Source organism: Molossus molossus, unplaced genomic scaffold (assembly GCF_014108415.1).
Source record: "Molossus molossus isolate mMolMol1 unplaced genomic scaffold, mMolMol1.p scaffold_m16_p_3, whole genome shotgun sequence".
Lineage (NCBI taxonomy): Eukaryota > Metazoa > Chordata > Mammalia > Chiroptera > Molossidae > Molossus > Molossus molossus.
Genome location: NW_023425366.1, coordinates 110,872,350 through 110,892,828, shown reverse-complemented (window position 1 = coordinate 110,892,828; position 20,479 = coordinate 110,872,350). Strand labels below are relative to the sequence as shown.

The following is a 20,479-nucleotide window of genomic DNA, read 5'->3' as shown; positions in this document are numbered from 1 at the left end:
GAAGGGATTACAACACTTCAAGGGGATGGTTGGTGCTAGAAAACACAAAGCACAAACTACAATTCCAATAACTTATCCTGCTTCAAACGATCTGAAGAAAGGCATAGGGTGCTATGAGAAAGCATAACACAGCGTCCTCACGACAGCCCCAGGAGACGGGTATGTGACTCCTTCCCAAAGGCTACAGAGGCAGGCCATCCGGAACTAGGCTTTCTAGGAGAGGATTCAGACACACCCACTCTTTAACTAGAACAACAAATTGACAATTGTCAAGTATAATTTAAAAAATGGGACAAACAATGCTCCTAACCAAACACAAGTATTTTCATTAAAAATTTCAAAAAAAAGTTTCCACTACAGTTGACATATTATATTAGTCTCAGGTGTACAACATAGTGATCAAACATTCAGATAACTAATGAAGTGATTACTGATCAGTACTCATCTGACAAATATTTTCATTTTTACATTCTCCCTACACATGGCTGTATTTTGACATAATTGTAGATGTACAGGCATTTCGCATGGGACTTTTTTGTTTTTGTAAACTTCACCTGAGAATGTTTTTTCCCAAGGATTTAAAAAAATTATCTTTACCGTCGAGAGTATTACAGATGTCTCTTTCTTTTTTCCCCCACTGCCGCCCTCCACCCAGCTCCTATCCTGCCCAGTCCTTCACCACTCTATTGTCTGCGTCCATGAGGAATGCACATATGCATATAAATTCTTTGGTTAATCTCTTCCCACCCCACTCCTTCCCTCTGAGATTCGTCAGTCTGTTCCGTTTCCATATCTCTGGTTCTATTTTATTCATTAGCTTGTTTTGTTCATTAGATTCCACATCTAAAGTGAGATCATATGATATTTGTCTTTCTCTGACTGGCTTATTTCGCTTAGCATAATGATCTCCAGGTCCCTCCATGCTCTCTGAAATAGTAATAGATCCTTCTTTTTTACATCTGTATTATTCCATTGTGTAAATGTACCACAGCTTTTTTTTTTCTAATCCTCACCCTATGACATTTTTTCCATTTTTGTTCAGATACAGTGGGAGGGGGAGAGAGAGAGAGAGAGAGAAACATCGATGTGAAAGGGACACATCGAGTGGCTGCCACCCCCACGACCCAACCAGGGCCAGGGACAAACTGCAACTGAGGTACACACCCTTAGCGGGAACCCAACCTGGGTCTCTTTGGACTGCAGGCCTACGCTCTAACCACTGAGCCAAACCGGCCAGGGGTACCCAGCTTTTTTATCCACTCATCTGCCCATGGGCACTTGAGCAGTTTCCAGATCTTAGTGTTATAACTCAGTGCCATTGACCCAAACTCCCAGAGGCCTTCACGACAACCAAAGGGGTTGTCAGTTTACTCATTTACTGAAGAACATTCTTCACTAACTAATCCCTAAGTAATCGCTAACCCTGGGGTAATAACTAACCCTTGAGTAATCCTGGGGTCGGCGCCAGGGATAATCTATTGAAAACATCTTGACCTTTGAGATGTCTGGGAAACTGAGTAACAGGTAATTAACCAACTGCTAAATTCCGCTTCTGTAACATGCTTGCTTACACGTAGCAACCCCCCTTACAAAATCCTATAAAAAGGAGCCATTTTAGCTCTCCGCGCCGCAGTTACTCCTGTGTGGGACATACTGCAGGCCTGCGGACTTAGCTCAATAAACTCCTTTTGTTAAACCCCATCTCAGCGTCTGAGTTTGGTCGATCTCCTGGGTTACAACATTAGTTATTGTAAATAGTGCTGCTATGAACACAGTGGTGCAACTATTCTTTCTGGTTGGTGTTTCAGGATTTGTAGGATATATTTCTAGAAGTGGGATCATGGGGTCAAATGGCAATTCCTTTTTTTTTTTTTTTAATACATTCAAGGACCACACGTGCGGTCAGTAGAATTAAAAAAAATTTTTTTTTCTTTACTGATGTTAGAGAAAGAGGAAGGGAGAGGGAGAGAGAAATAGAAACACAGATGAGAGAGAACATTGATTGGCTGCCTCCTGCATGTCCCCCACTGGGGATCTGGCTCACAATCTGGGCATGAGCCCTGACTGGGAATTGAACCAGCAACCTCTTTTTTTTTTATCAATCCTCACCCAAGGACATTTTGTTTTGCATTTATCTTCAGATAGAGCAGGAGGGAGAGAGGGGGGAAGAGAGAGAGAGAAACATCAACGTGAGAGAGACACATCGAGTGGTACATGTCCTTAGCGGGAAACGAACCCGGGACTCTCCGGTCTGCAGGCCGATGCTCTAACCGCTGAGCAAAACCGGCCAGGGCGAACTGGCAACCTCTTGGTGCATGGGTCGATGCTCAACCTCTGAACCATGGTTGGGGGGGGCGGGGCTTCATTTTTAATTTTCTGAGGAAACTCCACACTGTTTTCCATAGTGGCTGCAGCAGTCTGCATTCCCACCAGTGTACTAGGGTTCCTTTTCCTCCACATCCTGGTCAGTACTTATTTGTTGATTTAATGATGGTAGCCATTCTGGCAGATGTGAGGTGATACCTCATTGTCGTTTTATGTTTTTATTTGTACCTCTCTGATGATTAGTGATGTTTTCCATTGATTTTTAGAGAGAGTGGAAGGGAGGAGGAAGAGAGAGAGAGAGAGAAAGCGAGTGAGAGAGAATCATTGATTGATTACTTCCCGAAACTTGAACCTGCAACCCAGGTACCTGCCCTTGACTGGGAATTGAGTCTTTGACCCTTTGGTGCTAAGGCCAACACTCTAACCACTGGGCATACAGGCCAGGGCACATGGGGCTTTAAAAAATGTTTTTATTAATTTTTTTATAGAGAGGAAGGGAGAGAGATAGAAACATTGATGTGAGAGAGAAACACTGATCTGCTGCTTCTCCCACACCCCCCACCGGGGATCAAGCCCAAAACCTGGGCATGTGCCCTGACTGGGAATTGAACCGGGACCTCTCTGTCCATGGGACATCACTTAATCCACTGAGTCTCATCAGTTGGGCAACATCGAGTATTTTTTAAACTTAATATTTTTTATCAGTGGCCTTTCCCACTTTCCCATACTCTTTATGATTAGCATTTTCAACTGCAGAGGTTCTTTGTGACGTGGGCCATTACTTGCTTAGCTACTCTACCGTAGTTGGGTTTTGGTGCTTTTCACTTTTTCACTATGATAAACAATGCTGCAGAGCATCATTCTCCAAAGAGCTCTTGACCTCTGCTGAGTCCAAAATATAAATTCCCAAGGGCCAGAGATTAGGTTTAAAAAGGGTCATGCTGGAACTCTGGCTCCTTTTCCCAGTGGAGTTTGGTCCACAATTCAGTGTTTTCAACTATGTATCAAGACATATTTGTGGATCAATCGTCTCAATCAGCATTAAAAAAAAAAAAAAAAGTAAAGTGAAAGAGAATACATCACACACAGAATTGTGTTAACTACTTAAATGTACACGTGTGTATTGAGATGTGACGTAAAAGGTAATTTTTTTTACTCTGGGTTGCAGGCAAACACGTTGAGCAACTGCTCTTTTAATTTTTCCGGGTCTCCAATCTGTAAAATGGATTCATAAGATTGTTGTGAACACATATTCACATATGATCCATCCATCGTCCTTTCCACTGCCACCATGCTAGCCCTAGGCACTATTTCCTCTTGCTGGACAATTGCAATGTACCCCTAACCAGCTGACCCTCTCCACCCTGTCCCTCTACAGTTCATTCTCAAATCCTGAGAGTAATCGTTTAAAAACCTGATTCAGACCATGTCATCTGCTTAAATTCTTGCAATGACTTCCCATTCCCTTACCTACTTAAGAATTAGGTTTAAAAGTCCAAGCCTCTTAAGATAGGGTTTGCAAGGCCCTCCACCCAACTCTTCACTCTCTCGCTTCAGTCAACCCCTCCAGGCAGGACCTTTTGCACTTAAGTAGTTGTTTAACAAAACAATTCTGTGTGTGATGTATTCTCCTTTACTTTACTTTTCTTTCTTTCTTTTTTTTTTTAATGCAAAAGGTGTTCCTTTTGGGACACCTTATCTGCGGATCTTCTCGGGCTGTCTCCTTGTCACCCAGGTCTCAACTCTCAAGTCCTCTCTTTATTTTTATTTATTTTTTTATCCTCACCCGAGGACACCTTTCCATTTTTTGTTCAGGTAGAGTGGGAGGGAGAGAGAGGAACAGAGAGAGAGAGAGAGAAACATGGATGTGAAAGGGACACATCGAGTGGCTGCCACCCACACAACCAACCAGGGCCGGGGACACACCGCAACCGAGGTACGCGCCCTTAGCGGGAATCGAACCCGGGTCTCTCAGGACCGCAGGCTGACGCTCTAACCGCTGAGCCAAACCGGCCAGGGCTCAAGTCGTCTCTTTAGGTCGGTCCCCTGGGGCTGCCCATCTCCGCTGTCCCCACGCTTTGGCCCATTACTCTTTTTTTAATTTCCTTTCTCTGCTCCTAGCGCGGTCTGGAACGTCTCGTCTCCGGGCTTTCCTAGTTCACCGTCTGGCTTTCCGGCACAGGTGTGAGCCCAAGAGGGCGGGGAGGCATCCTGACCCGCCCCGCCGCACCCCAGGATTCGCGGACCACCTCTTGGTGGTTCCTGCTTGCCCCGGGCCCCCGCCAGCAAGCGTCCAGGCTCCCCTGTCCCGCACAGGAGCCCGTGTTTATGTTCCGGGTCGGAGGGCGGGGCCGTAGCGGCGGCGCTCCACTTCCGGGGCGGGGCGGGGCAGACAGGCGGGGCGGGGCGCGCTGTCGGCCCGGCCTGTCTGCAGCTTGGCGGCAGTGGCGGCGGCACAGCGCAGGCACCGGCCCGGAGAGCAGCAACATGAGCGGTGAGTGGCGGCTTCGCCGCTGTCACCCGCCCCGGCCGCCCTGGCTCCCGCCCCTTCAGCTGCACACTTTGGCCCCTAGTCCCCGCGTCCCACTCCCAGACCCCTGTCCCATCGCTCCCAGTTTCCTGACCCCATGTAACCCAGTTCTTGCCCCTGGTCACCTGCAGTTCTCGGGCGTCCCGAGTCCTGGCACTCCTAGCCCTCTGATTCCTGTCCATCTCTTAAAACCAGCCCTTCGACACCTGTACCCCACTCCACCAGTCTTTCCCAGTCCTCCGACCCCGTGTCCAGTTCTCAGACCCCCGGTTCTCAGACCTCCTGAACCTCAGTGCCAACTACCTCTCAGACCCCTGGAGTCCCAGTTCCATTTCAGGGTCCTCCCGCTCCCCAGTCATCCCCACCACCCAGGCCCCTTGTCTCCAGCCACTCCAGTCTCCACGCAGGCTGAGTGTCCTCTCTAGACACTTTTAGTTTGCCGACCCCTGAACCCCGTGTCCCCATAGCTCCTGGTTCCCAGAGGACTTGAATTCTCCAGCCTCTTTGTTTACCCAGTCCATTTTAACCCCTGTCCCCAATGCTTTGCTGTACCAGTCACCAGTTGTTCCCCACTCTGGTCCTTGGTTCTTACATCCCCTCTCCCACTATACTCCAGCCCCTTCATTTTATTTTCTTGGATCATTTTAGATCTTCCTTGTCCTGTCCTGCAAGCTTTCCCTTGTGCAATATTGAGCCCATCTGGGGACCATCGCTTGCCCTGCCCAGTCCACCCCTCTCCCTCCCACAAGGGGAGGAGGTTGGTTTCGGTGGGGAGGCTGGGAGCGGGAGGGAGTTATGTTTGGACAGCCTTCCTCAGTGCTTCAGAAGTTGAGTTCCTAGACTTGGACAGGGATTCTCAGTCGTTTCCTTTGTTGGTGTTTTGGTGCTAAGTCATTCCTGGGTGTTGCATGTGGAGATGGGAGTGACTCAGGGAAGCTTCTCAGCTCACCCTTACTGGGATCTGGATTCACTTAGAAGGGCCCGTCTACCCTCATATGGCTGGTTTTCTCTTCACTGAAAAGTCCAGCCCTTTGGCCCTAGCCCCTTTAACCCAGACATTTCTGGAGGTCGAGAGAGGACAAGGCACGCCAATACATCTCTCTTCATTATTAACTTTTAAATGATCTCAAAGGTTTTTTTTTTTTTAAAGTGATGTGCTTTTGTTTTTGCTATTCAAAAACAAGATTTATGATGGTCCTAATGAGGGAGCTGTGGATGGGGGTTGTTTCCTGAGAGATAGTCCTTCTTCTGTGTCCAGAGTGAATGATTTTTGGCCTAATTAAAGTTTCTGGTCCTTGAACATTAGTGATACCACAACAACGATGTGATGAGCTGGTTTCCACCCAGGAGGTAATATGATCTGGTGTAAGTGCAGGCCCTGCAGCTAGACAGCCTGGGTTCAAATTCTGGCTCTGCCTTATAAAACTGTGTGATATAGAGCAAGTTACTTGATCATTCTGGAAGTCCTAGCAAAATGGGGTAAATAATAGTACCTGTCTCCTAGGCTTGTTCCAATGAGCAAGTAACATTACTCAGGTTGAAGTGATTGGTATTGTGCCTCTCACATGTATGTAGTCAGGAATTTAGAGCTGTTATTGTTGTTTCCATAAGGACATGGGGTTCAGGTGGGATTGTTTTGTGGCCTAGCCCTGGGACAAGGCCTGGAGCTAAGTACTCCCGGAAAATCTCTTGCTTTTAATGTGAGGGAAGAGCTCTGCCTCAGGCTCACAGTTAGTTTGCATCATAGGAATAAGGGCAATTGACAAACGGGAGGGGGGGGGTTGATCAATGTGTTTTTAAAAAAAATTCTTACAGAGAGCTTTTTGTTGCTTGCCAGATGGGTGAGGGCTGGAGGGATGGGTGAAAAAGATGAAGGAATTAAGAAGTACAAATTGGTTGTTAGACTATGATTCTCAAAGGGAAGGGGGGAGGGAGGGCAGGATGAGATAAACCAGAGAACTTCTATGCATATGTGCATAACCAATGGACACAGACAATAGTGTGGGGAAGGCAGGAGGGGGTAATAGGGAAGAAAAGGAGAGACATCTGTAATACATTCAACAATAAAGATGAGTTAAAAATATTTATTGTTGTAAGTATTACAGATGTTCCCCCTTTGATCACTGTATCTGTTAAGGAACAACTTAATATCAAAGATAAGAGTTTTAAAATTTAATTTAAAAAATAATTAGGTGAGGCTAAACAAAAGGAAACCAACAAATGTCTTTCTTAAAGGAAGAAGCATTCAGAATGAAAGCCTTCTTTTGGGAAGATTGTAATTGAGACAGAAAAAGTGGTTGCTGAGTATGGAAGGGGAAGTCCAAGGTATTTTCAATCATTTATTTCTTAAGAAAAGTAAAACTATTTCCTCAAACTGTAAACAGTACACGTATAGGTTTCCATCAATCATTTCTTGAGAATACAATTGAAATGGGGGTTTTCCCACCTGTGGGATTGATAATTGGCACACAATAAAATAACATGGCAAGGAAATAATTTCTTTTTTTCTTTGGTCCTTTTTATTAATAGAAATGTTCAAACATCAGGGAAGTGGAGAGAATAGTCTGATGAACAATTATAAACTCATGACCACTTCACCTATATACCTTTTAAATTTCTACCTCTCTCCCCAGTTTATTGTGAAGCAAATCCCAGACACTGTATCATTTCATCAGTATGTGTGTGTGTGTGTGTGTGTATATGTTTTATTCTCACTCGAGGATATTTTTTCATTGATTTTTAGAGAGAGTGGAAGGGAGGGAGAGAGAGAGAAGGAGAAACATTGATGCAAGAGAGACACAGCAATTGATTGGTTGCCTCCTGCACGGCCCTATTTAGGGTGGAGGATCGAAACTGCAACCCAGATATGTGCCCTTCACCAGGAATCAAACCCAAGACCCTTTGGTCCAACCGCTGAGCCAAACTGGTCAGGGCTCATCAGTAAATATTTTAGTATGTATCTCTAAAATACAGGTACTCCTTTTTAATAACACAATTCCATTTCCATATCTATAAGAATTTAGCAATAATTCATTAATCAGATATTATATTCAAATTTCCATAATTGCTTTATAATTTTATTTTATAGTGTATTTTTAAAAACTCAGTTTAAGTCTTTTAGGTCTCTGTCTAATTTTTAAGTTTAACTATAATTTTTTTGTGTTCAATATATTCACAGAGTTTTGCAGACATCATCATAAATTTTAGAATGTTTTCATTACTCCCAAAGAAATCCTGTACCCATTAGCAGCCATTCCTCATTCTCCTTCCCTTCAGCCCCAGGCAATCACTAATCTTTTTTCTCTCTTTGGATTTCCTAGTCTGGATATTTCATATAAATTAATCATACAACATGTGGCCTTTTGTGTCTGGCTTTTTTCACCAAGTATGTTTCCAAGTGCATGTTGTAGCATATGTGTGTACTTCATTTCTTTTGGTGGCTGAATAATATTCCACTATATGGATAGGCCACATTTTGGAGGGGGAGGGGCAGAAAAAGGAGAGACTTTATTCAGGTGAACAATTTGCAAACCAGAGAGATGCAGGTACCAACAGAAAGTGAAAGTGCATCTCACTGAGACAAAGGGGAGACCCACTATATAAAGTACCCACAATGGTCACTGATTGGTCCATTTTTATGCAAATGAGGAATCCCAATTTACATTTTAATTTGTTCAGATAGCACTGTCTTGATAGGTCAGAATTTCACATCCTGATTGGTTGTTATGGAGCCACTGATTGGTCAGTAAAGATGCAAATGAGGATATAACTGTGCAGCTCTGATTGGATGGGGCAGGTCTCAGCCCATTGGTCAGTGTACCATCCCAGGAACTCCTTTACTATATCAGGATCAGCTCCTCTGGCGGGAACACAGTCCAGGAGCCTGGCAGCTCAGTCAGTGGCTCTTCCCTGAAATGCAGCATGCATATGAGGCCTCTGCCTCTGTCAGCAATGGTTGCTAGACTCTACTTATGAATTTGGGCTTAGTTAACCACTATGAGTCCTTTTTGGCAAGTATATTCTTTCTCGGGGTCAACAGTTGTAATACAAACAGCGAATATTTATTGAGTGCTTAGTCTGTCAGGCACTAAGCTTTATCTGGATTACATTTAAAAATCCTCTCAAAAACTTTATGAGGTAGTTATGTTATAATCCATCTTTTACAAGTGATAAAACTGGAGCATAGAAAGGTGAATAACTTACCAAAATGGACATATATCCAGCATTCAAACCCAGCATCCAAAAAGGAGCGTCACGCAGGTGTCCGAGGGAAGCAGGAGGGTGGAAAAGGTGGACCATGCAAGTGCGGGTCATGGGGAACAACGAAGACCCATTTATCGTAAAACAGCGGCAGAGCTCTTTGTGATCTTTAGGAATGAAACCCAGATATAGAGCATTCAGGCCTGCTGGTTATAGCAGCACGATTTATTACATTGTTAGGACGGTTTAGAACCATCTCAAAGAGAATAAATAAGAGGGATGGACTAGTAACCAGGAAGGGGTAAAGTAACTGAAGGGAAAGCAGCAGCTTCAAATACCTGTTAGGTTTACCTCTTAGGACGTGCCTGCACCACAGGTCAGTATTGGTTCCAAAACGCCTTTAGTGGATTCGGGAAGAAAAGCGTTTCCTAGTCTTCACCTGTCCCATTGGACTTGGCCAGTGAAACAGAAAACGTGCATATAGCAAGGATTAGACTAGTTGGACCACGTTGTGAATTTCTGATGGTGGATGAGGTTAGTGTGGAGTAAAGCTTTTCCCGCATTCACTGCACTGGTGAAGCTGCTTCCCTGTATGGCTTCTCTGATGCTCCGTGCAAAAGGGTTTATTACTGTAGCTCCTACAGCCCTGGCTGCACTGATAGGGCTTCTGTCCCCTGTGGAGTCTCAGGTGCTGGATGATATGGCACTGTGACTGAAGGCCTTCCCACGCTCCTCACAGTGGTATGTTGTGGATTCCTCCGTCATTAAAAAGACCAGGACTCAGACGGAAGGGGTTCACACACTCATTACATTCACAGAGTCTTTCTCCAGTGTGAATTCTTCGACACTGAATGAGACCTGAGCTTTGAGCAAAGCTCTTCCCACATTTGTGTTGTTCTTGTAGGGGTGGGGAACGTATGGCTGGTGGGCCGTGTACAGCCAGTGAAATCAATACCAGCTAACATCACACGTCTCACCAAATTAGCCCGACCAGATACAGCCGGCTCATTTTTAAGTTGATCATTTTGTATGGCCTGTGAATGATGTTATAAATATAAAAATGGTCCTTGGCAGAAAAATGGCTCCCCACCCCTGTAAGGGGTTTCCCCAGTGCCCTTCTATCTAAGCCTTTTATTCACCAGCTTCTCTATGTCAGGGATCCGGTGTGACACCTCCCAGGTCTCTCCATAAGATATTCTCCCATGTGGCTCCACTATCTCAGGGCAATTTTTCCTTTGCACCAACTCTCTGTCCTCAGTCCTGGTCATGCTGTCTGTCTCCAACAGGGCAGGGTACCTGAGCAGGCTCCCGTGTGAGCTGGCACTCCTCAGGCTGGGACTGAGGCTCAGTGATGGCTGCTCCCCTGGAGCCACTGTATCTTCGGAGGGGACTTGTCTGTGTCTGTAGGCTCCATCTCATGCCGCGGTTCATTGAGCTCTCTCTCTAGATCCTCCAGAAAAATCACTGCTTCCTCTCCGCTCTGTGGGTGCTGCTCCCTCACCCGGGACTTGGATATGCCACGTCTTGTTTATCCCTTCATCAGTTGATGGGCGTTTGACTTGTTTCCACTTTTTGGCTATTATGAATAATGCGCTGTGAACATTCACGTGCAAGTTTTTGTGGGAGTATATGTTTTCATTTCCAGAACTACCGGATCCATTTGAGGAACTATCAGACTGTTTCCCAATGTGGCTGCACCATTTTTCTTTCCCATCAGCATTGGGTGAAGGTTCTGGTTTCTGCATAATCTTTTTTTTTTTTTCTTAATCCTCACCCCAGGACAGTTTTCCATTTTTTGTTCAGATAGAGTGGGAGGGAGAGAGAAAGAAACAGCAACGTGAATGGGACACATCGAGTGGCTGCCACCCGCACAACCCAACCTGGGCCGGGGCAAACTGCAACCAAGGTACATGCCCTTAGCAGGAACGACGCTCTACCAGCTGAGCTAAACCTGCCAGGGCTGCATAGTCTTTTTGATAATAGCCATTCTAGTGATTGTGAAGTGGTGTCTCTTTGTGGTTTTGATTTGCATTTCCTTTTTTTTTTTTTTTCTAATTTGCATTTCCTTAATGACTAATGATGTTGAACATCTTTTCCTGGGCTTATTGGCCACTTGTATATCTTTGGAGAAATGTTTGTTCAGAGTCTTTGTCTATTTTTTTAATAGGTTGTTTTTCTTTCTGTTGAGCTATAAGAATTTTTTTTTTTTTTTTTTTTTTTAATATCCTCACCCGAGGACATTTTCCCATTTTTTTGTTCAGGTAGAGTGGGAGGGAGAGAGAGGAACAGAGAGAGAGAGAGAAACATCGATGTGAAGGGACACATCGAGTGGTTGCCACCCGCACGACCAACCAGGGCCGGGGACAAACTGCAACCGAAGTACGTGCCCTTAGCGGGAACCGAACCCGGGTCTCTCCGGACCTCAGGTCGACGCTCTAACCGCTGAGCCAAACCGGCCAGGGCGAGCTATAAGAATTTTATATAATTTGGATCCGGGTCTCTTTTCAGATATGTTGTTTATAAACATTCTACCCTCTTGTGGGTTGTTTTTTTACCTTTCCTGATGATAGGTATCCTTTGAAGCACAAAGTCTTTTTTTTTTTTTAACTATAAGCTCCCCTTTCATCCCTCTTTTTTTTCCCACCTTGCAATTTTTGTTGAAGGAAGCATTTTATTCTGTAAGGTTTCTTTGCAGGATTTTGCTGATTGCATCCTTTCAGTGTGGTTTGATGTGTTTCTCAGTCTCTTGTATATCCTACAAATTGGCAATTAGAATCTGCTGTACTTTGAGTTTGAGACCTTTGAGTGGAGTTATAGGTCAAGGCCAAATACACTAAGTGCAAATAACCAGGAAGTGGAGTGGCTCTAGGAAATGTGTATACGAGATAAATGGGTATCATGAGGCCAGAAAACAAACAAGATGACCGTTAATAGGGGAGTGGATAAATATATGTGGTATGTTCACATGATGGAAAACTTCAAAGAGGTTAAGAGGAAGAAAAAATGGATTTGTACACATCACTGTGGCTATATCTTAACATTAACATTCTCTAAAAAAAAAAATGCAGAGTGCAGAATTACATCTAAAATATATATCTTTATACACACCAATACATGCACATAATAGTGTTTTTGGATTCATATATGTATGTAGAAGTAAGCACATTGTCATGGTGATAGTGGTCATTATTTATTTGTTTTTCTGTAAAAAATAGTAGGTAAGAATACTTGATTACCAGCCTGTACTAGCTACGGAATTCTGATTTTCAAATAATACTTTTGCTATTATTGGGAAAGTAAACTTATAGGGCCAGAAAGGCATGATTCTCAAGCATTGTCTTTTGTGAGACTATCTTTGAAGCCCTTGATGCTCTTTTCAATCAGTAATTATTCTGTAAAGAATTCTTAAGTTAGAAAGACACTGAAAACCCCATTTCAAGGGTGGGGAAAGCCAGACCCAGAGAAGTCAGATAATTTGTGGAACAGACAAGCTCTAAGGGCTCGATACACCAAAGTTTGGGCTTAGAGGGTACTTCACTGCTGACCTTGCCTGATGTTTATGTACATCTGGCAGCTTTTTCTTGTTTTCTGGAATGTTGAAGGTCGTGTTTTTTTCTTTGGCATTGACTGGGTCATCTCCAGCAATGGCTTGTATTTGGAATAAAGAATAAGCTGAAATGAGTGAAAAAGGAATGGAAAAAGGAATATTTGTGGTTTTCATTCAAAGCAGAAAAAGTGATGGAATCAACGTTTTCGTTTGTTTCCAGTGAAGTCACTGGGTTGGTCCATAATGGCAGTTTGTAAGAAGTAAGTGCCAGCAAATACTTGGTTGTCTCCTATGCAAGCAAGTGGCAATAGACTCCATCCTATTGCCATCGATTCTCCTGCTTCTTGTTGCATGACTGTGCCTGGGTAACAAACAGGAAGTCAAGTTCTTAGAGCTCTTACAACATGGAACTAAAATTTAAGATTTTATGGGCTTCTGTAAATTCTGGCAATGTGAACGTAGTTCCAGATAAAGCGCCTTCCATCTGCCTGCCACTATCTTGTCTGTACACATGCTCTGTGTTCTCCAGGGGACGCCGTCACCCCAGGGGCGTGAACAGTTTCCTGTTATGTATAAGTCACAGGTGTGCAAGCAGTACATAAACAGACGTGAAATATATCCGGGGTATTAAAATTTCATGAAGGGCGTGATTAAGAAAAAAAAGTCTGAGAAGGACCCTAAGGGGGAAAGTAATTTAAAAAAAGGTTGCAAAACACCTATATAGGCTGAAGTAATGTCACTGTTATATAAATTTGCATTTTGCTTTTGTCCTTAACACTTCTAGATAAAACTTCAACACATTGCTACATGGTCTTCATATTGTTCTCTTTTATGAGCTTCATAATCTATCATTAATCCATCATCTTGCATGTAGCATAATTGTTAAACTCTACTTGTGGAAATTTAGCTTACTCCCCACCACTCATTTTTATTCCTATGATAAATAATGATGTGGTGAACATTTTTTGTTTAAGATCATTTTTCTTCCTTCAGATTTTGTCTTTGAGGTGATTTTCCTGAAGCAGCATTAATATAAGTGTCGATCATTCTTTTTTTTTATCCTCACCCGAGGACATTTTGGCATTTATCTTCAGATAGAGTGGGAGGGAGAGAGAGGGGAAGAGAGAGGAAGAAACATCGACATGAGAGAGACACATCAAGTGGCTGCCACCCATGTGACCCCAACCGGGGCCAGGGACAAACTGCAACTGAGGTACGTGCCCTTAGCGGGAACCGAAACTGGAACTCTCTGTCTGGTCTGCGGGCCGATGCTCTAACCACTGAGCAAACTGGCCAGGGGGTGTTGATTGTTTTTAATTGCTCTTTTTTTCAAAGTGGTTGTAGTAGTTTAAAATGCTACCCTTAAGAGTGAAGGCTCTAGTGGCAGCTGGGCCAGACTAGAAATCCAGAAATTTCAGGTTCAGCGTTCAGCAGACGAGTGTTGGATGACAGTGGGTGCAAGTTCTGTCCCTTAGCAAAGGGCTATGCTATTAGTGATTGTTGAAGCGAATTGAATGAACTACCGAAAAATGTTTTCTTGGAGTAATGGGTGTGTTAGCCAGGACTTTTCTTTTTTTTTTTTTTATCCTCACCCGAGGATATTTTCCATTTTTTGTACAGATAGAGTGGGAGGGAGAGAGAGGAAGGAGAGAGAGAGAGAAACATCGACGTGAAGGGACACATCGAGTGGCTGCCACCCGCACGACCAACCAGGGCCGGGGACAAACTGCAACCGAAGTACGCGCCCTTAGCGGGAACCGAACCCGGGTCTCTCCGGACCGCAGGCCGACGCTCTAACCGCTGAGCCAAACCGGCCAGGGCAGCCAGGACTTTTCAGTTGCATGCGGCAGAAGCTTATTTCAGCACAATGGGAATTTAAAATGTCTTGTAATGGCCCTAGCTAGGTGACTCAGTTGGTTGGAGCATCATCCCGTACACCAAAAGGTGGTGGGTTCCATCCCTGATCGGGATGTGTATAGGGGGCAACTGATCGAAGTTTCTCTCGCCCCACCCCTCCTCTCTCTCTAAAATAAATAAAAACATATCTTTGGGTGAGGATTAAAGAAATAAACAGTGTCTTGTAATGGAAAAGTCTAGGGATAGGGCTGGCTTCAGGCTCAGCTGGATTTAGGTGCTTAGAGTCATCAGGACAACCTTTCTGTCCACAATTCTACTTTTTTTCTTTTTCCAAATTATTTTCTTTATTGATTTTAGAGAGAGAGGAAGGGAGAAGGAGAGAGAGACAAACATCAATGCAAGAGAACATCAGTTGGCTGCCTCCTGCATGCCCCCCACTGGGGATTGGGCCCACAATCTGAGCATGTGCTGTGACCAGGAATCGAACCGGCAACCTCTTGGTGCATGGGTCGACGCTCAACCACTGAGCCAGCCACACCAGCCAGGCCACAATTCTACTTTCTTCTCTGTTGTCTTTGTCCTCAGGCAACCTGTCCTCCATTGAGGCAGGTTGGCTACCAACAGCTCTTAGGTCACATCCTACAAAGTGGCAACACCCAAGCAAAGAGCGGGCCTCTTTCCCAGTGGCTCCAGCAAAAGTCCTGAGAGGCTGATACACGGCAGGCTGACTGGCCATGTGGTCGTCCTGGAACCTATCACTGTGGCTGGTTGGCTAGGTCTGGATCTCATGCCCAGTCCAGGGCCCAAGGGTGCATGTGACTTGTGGTCTGGATAGAGGATGAATCGAGGGGAGAGCTGTAGTAATTTTGAATGGAGTAATCAGAGTGGTCCTCACAGGGAGGTCATATCTGAGCAGACCCGGGAGGGGAGAGTGATTTCTGTTTTTTTTTTAAATTTTTTGTTCCTGAGCAGCTCGAAGGGGTAAAAACTGCTTTTTACCGAGGTAGGAAAGGCTGTGAGAAGAGCACGTTTGATGTGGGTGAAGCAGTTTGAAACCTCCAGGGGGACTGAGGACCCGTACCCTGGCCCTGATATCTGCTTGCGCGTCCAGGAGCCCCCCAGAGCCTTGGCTTAGTACTTCCTCTGTCCAGCAGCACCCGGCTGGCCTGTGTTCCCCAGGTCCCTCCAGGGAACCTTGCCTACTCCCATCTCATTTCTCCTTGCCTGCGTCTGCATGTCTTGGAACCTGCTCTTTCCTCCCCATCTTAAAAAAAAGCAAAGACCCAAAATGACATTAAAGACTATTGTGGAAACAGAATATACATCTAAATAAGCCTGCCTTACACATTAAATATTTAGATTTTTAGGTATTCCACTTCTGTATTTGTTCAAAGTATATGCATTAAGTGGCATAATTGCATTGAGCCTACATTTGAATCACGTATACAAGGGTGAGCAAAGTAGGTTTACAGTTGTTTGTATGGAAAAATATATAGTACCAGAATAAATAACAATACAAAAATAAACTCTGTGTTTGGCGTACTCACAATTGTAAACCTACTTTGCCCACCCATGGATTATTGCATTTATCCATGTTCCTAATCTTCAGAATGATTAGAAATGGCTGCATAACATTCCATAGAATTGATGTACCCCAGTTACTTAATCTTTCTCTCATTGTAGGAAAAGAAAGTAAATTCCATTTATGATTTTCTAAGACAGAATTGGCAAATGTTTTCTGCAAAGGGCCCGATAGTAAGAATTTTCTGCTTTGCAGGCCATCTGGTCTGTGTCTCAACTACGCACCCCTGTTGCTGTAGGATAAAAACAGCACAGGCAATGTGTAAATGGAAGGACATGGCTGTGTTCCAATAAAACTTTATTTAGAGCAACAGGTAGCAGCTGGATTTGGTTAGGGACTGTAGTTTGCTGCCCCCCTTTTTAAACACTACCGGAAAAATCTGTGCACCCGTGATGCTATGTTTAGGCCACCGTCGCGCTGTAGTGGGAAAAACCCGGACTCCGGCAGTCCTGGGTTTCACTCCCTATGGCGGAACGTGGGCACCTCTCTCACTCTTAGTTCCCTGGTCAGAAAATGGAAATGAAAGTGAGTGATGGACAGATAGTGCCGTACCCAGTACCTGGAGGACAGAGGGACTGATGAAACAGTTGTTCTTTTTCTCATTTCCCTCATTCCTCCCCCTCAGCTTAGCTTCCAGTGCATCCAGAGAGTTTTGTAGCTTTTGGTATGCTCCACCACACTGTTTCTCAGGAACTCACTGCATCAGAACGTTGTTACTGGTGGTGAGTACCTATCCCCCAATAGCTGGACCAGCATTGCAGAATTTTGTTTTGAACGTTTCTTGGCCAAGGTAGTAGTTATATGATGGTAACATGTGGTGGTTAATTTAGTAAGAATATGATTTGTATTTCTCTAGTCACGGGGGAAGATACACATTCTTTTCCAAGTGTTTGCACACTGCCATTTTAGTGTTTTTTTCTCCAACAGAGATTGACAAACTAGGCCGGCCGCCTATTTGTAAATAGAGCTTTGCTGGAACACAGTGACGTGCAGCCTTTTCCTCTTGTCTGTGCCTGCTTTCACACCACGATGGCAGAATTAAGTGCTATGCCAGAGACCTAGTGGCTTGGGAACCCTAAAATATTTACTGTTTGCTCTTTACAGGGAATGTTTGTAGATATCTGCCCTGGAGTAAATTCTTTGCCCATTTATAAATTTGCTGTTGACTCAGCTTTAGACATCACACGTCCACTTGGATGGCCCGAGCCCATCTGTCTCCTCCTTTCTATTGTGTGGTGGTGGACAGTGTGTCCTTTTGTCTGGCCCAGCTGTGCCATTTTACTCTACAATGCTGGGTCCCAGCACCCTGACTCTGGGGACGAACCACTTGTTCATTTTATCAGCTCACATGCTAGTACTGAGCAGACAAGACTGCTGCTTCTCTCAGCGCATCACACATGTGCGGCTGCGGCCATGGCCTGGCTGGTCTGGGTCCTCTCTGTTTTCTTTTATCCTCACCTGAGGACATTTTTCCATTTTCTGTTCAGATAGAGTGGGAGAGAGAGAGAGAGAGAAACATCGACGTGAAAGGGACACATCGAGTGGTTGCCACCCACACGACCCATCCAGGGTCGGGGACAAACTGCAACCGAGGTACGTGCCCTTAGCGGAAACCGAACCTGGGTCTCTCTGGACCGCAGGCCAACGCTCTAACCACTGAGCAAACTGGCCAGGGCCAGGTTCTCTCTGTTTAAAGCAGCTACTTGGGGGGCCATGGGACTCCCCTTGACGTCTTGATTCAACAATTGCTGATTTCTATGAGCAGGGGTGCGTTAAGGCTTGTTTCCATCCCCGAAAAGGCTCACTACCCAGGGTTGGCATAAGGGGCAGGCTTAAGAGTCTCCATAATCCTTTCTGCTGTAGGGATTGGACCAGGGGTGTGGTGTGGCTGGAGTGTGGTGGAAGCACCATTCAGAGAGCAGTTTATTGTGCCCATGGAGGATTCTTGGCAGGAAGGATTCTCAGCGAAGGTGACATTTGAGCCAGCCATCGGGAGGTTGGTTTGTCTTTGGTGGCCCTTTGCAGAGGGAGCCCTTTTTCTGTCTGAAGTTGAGCTCCCCAAGGTTACTTGGTCTTGTGGAGGTTGGAAGGCATGGGCTTTGGGGTAAATATCGGGTCTACCACCTGCGAGTTGTTCATTGGGCAAGTGATCAGTGTCTCCAAGCCTCAGTTTCTTTATTCGTTATGACGGGGTTGCCAGTACCTAGCTTACAGGTGAATGTAAAGGTTTAATGTGTATCTCAGAATAAAAAATTGGTAGCAGATCTGGCCTCTAGGTGTATTATGTTTGGTTCATGCAGAGTTGGCTGAAACACTTCTCTAAGAAGAGTATAATTAGGTGCCGACTAATTGACATGAAAATAGAAATTTCTGGCTTTCTTAGAAAAACTGGGAGTTGGAACAGTGCTGTACTGGTTGGTGTTGCTGTGAGGTGCTGTCCTCTAGAGCTGAGTAGCTGCTGCACTCTCTAAAGGGGCATCTGGCCCTGGCTGGTTTGGCTCAGCGGCTAGAGCGTTGGCCTGCGGTCCAGAGAGACCCAGGTTCGGTTCCCGCTAAGGGCACGTACCTCGGTTGCAGTTTGTCCCTGGCCCTGGTTGGTCGTGTGGGTGGCAACCAACCAGGTTGTGTCCCTTTTACGTTGATGTCTCTCTCTTTCTCCCTCCTACTCTGTCTGAACAAAAAATGAAAAAATGTCCCCAGGTGAGGATAAAATAAATAAAATCTTTAAAAAGTGTGGCGGGGGGGGCATCTGTCTCGCTCCTGCAGTCTCCCCCTCCCTCTCTCCTCTGCCATCCCTACCACATCACTCATTCTCTGCCTGACCCTGTGGGATTGGAGGGGTTTGATCTTGGTGTCTGCATGCCTCTGGCCTGTGTTGGACAACCCTTTCTGTTCCGGCCTCCATCCCTTCTATGTTCTTTCCATCTCTCTATTTAAAACAGTGGTGGAAATTAAACAACAGCACTAAACTCTCCATTGGGTCAAGAGTGTCAAGCACCCTAGATGCCTACACATGTGATTGAGTATATATTTTGCCAGTGGCAAAGGTGATGTGATGTACCTGTCCCCTGCAAAGCTCTGATGTAGGGTGTTGGCTATAGGGTGAGGGAAGATGGGAACATGATTAAGATGTGACCTGATCTATTACCTGCTGGGGATACCCAATGTGTAATTGTCTTACTCTAGGGTGGCTGTTAAGTCTGGAAAGGTAGACACTATTGTTTTACGTCACCCCCCACCCCCGCATTAATTCTGCTACAGCAGTGGTCCACAAGCTGGGCTGTGGGGTAAATCTAGCCCAAGGCCTGTTTTTGTAAACAGCTATGCTGATTCATTAATGTATTGTCTATGGCTGCCTTTGAGATGCAGAAGCAGATCAAACAACAAGTTCTGGCCAGGGTGTGGAGAAAAGGGGACTCTAGTACACTGCTGGTGGGAATGCAGACTGGTGCAGCCACTATGGAAAACAATATGGTGTTAACTCAAAAAGTTAAAAATTGAACTGCCATTTGACCCAGTGATCCCACTTCTAGTAATATACCCTAAGAAGCCTGAAACACCAATCAAAAAGAATATACATACCCCCATGTTCATAGCAGCACTATTTACAATAGCTAAGATCTGGAAACAGCCCAAGTGTCCATCAATAGATGAGTGGATAAAACAGCTGTGGTACATATACACAATGGAATACTATGCAGCTGTAAGAAAGAAAGATCTCTTATCCTTTGAGATGATATGGAGGGACCTGGAGAATATTATCCTAAGTGAAACAAGCCAAGCAGAGAAAGACAAATACCACATGATCTCACTTATTTGTGGAATATAATGAACAAAACAAACTGATGAACAACATAGACCCAGAGACGTGGAAGTAGGGTACAGACTGACAAACCTCAGAGGACATGACGGGGGCTGAGGTGGGGGCAGGGGGAGATAAACCACAGAACTTATATACATATATATGTAACCAATGGACATGGACAGCAAAGCTGGGGGCGGGGGGGGTATGGGGAGGAGGGTGTCAATGGGGGAAAAAGAAGAAACATCTGTAACAAAAGTAAATAAAAATAATTAAAAAAAGAGATACAGAAGCAGAGCTGAGTGGTTGTGACAGTGACTGTATGAACCACAAACTTAAAAGTATTTACTACCTGGCTCTTTGCAGGAGAAGTTTGCTGTTCTGTGGTACATTAAAGGTGGAGGTTTATTCAGTGAAAACTAGAAACAAATCGTCTGAGATAGTGCACCACAAGCAGGGCTTGTGAACTGCAACTTTGCAGGGTGCATTGAAAGAATCACATAGTATCATTGAGTGTATCATGTGTTTGTTCTGTAATATCAGTGAGTCTACTGAGTACTCATCTGTGCTTCCAGATCTTATGGCCACTGCATAGACAATTCAGTGCAGGGTGAAGGAGATGGGAGCACAAGGGCC

At 44.9% G+C, this 20,479-nt stretch overlaps 1 protein-coding gene across 21 annotated transcripts in view; it reads left to right on the top strand.

Annotated features, from left to right (window-relative positions):
- Nucleotides 1-4,777: 4,777 nt before the first annotated feature.
- SNX29 (sorting nexin 29) overlaps nucleotides 4,778-20,479 on the top strand; it is a 526,970-nt gene continuing 511,268 nt past the window's right edge. For 3 of the 21 annotated variants that reach the window (XM_036280942.1, XM_036280941.1, XM_036280940.1), the window contains exons 1-2: nucleotides 4,784-4,819; nucleotides 7,091-7,180. In XM_036280942.1, the coding sequence (XP_036136835.1) occupies nucleotides 7,162-7,180 (19 nt within the window). In that variant the 5' untranslated portion in view covers nucleotides 4,784-4,819; nucleotides 7,091-7,161. Of the gene's footprint in view, nucleotides 4,820-7,090; nucleotides 7,181-20,479 lie in introns of all 21 variants that reach the window. The other 18 variants (XM_036280938.1, XM_036280939.1, XM_036280946.1 and 15 more) reach the window with 14 other exon arrangements.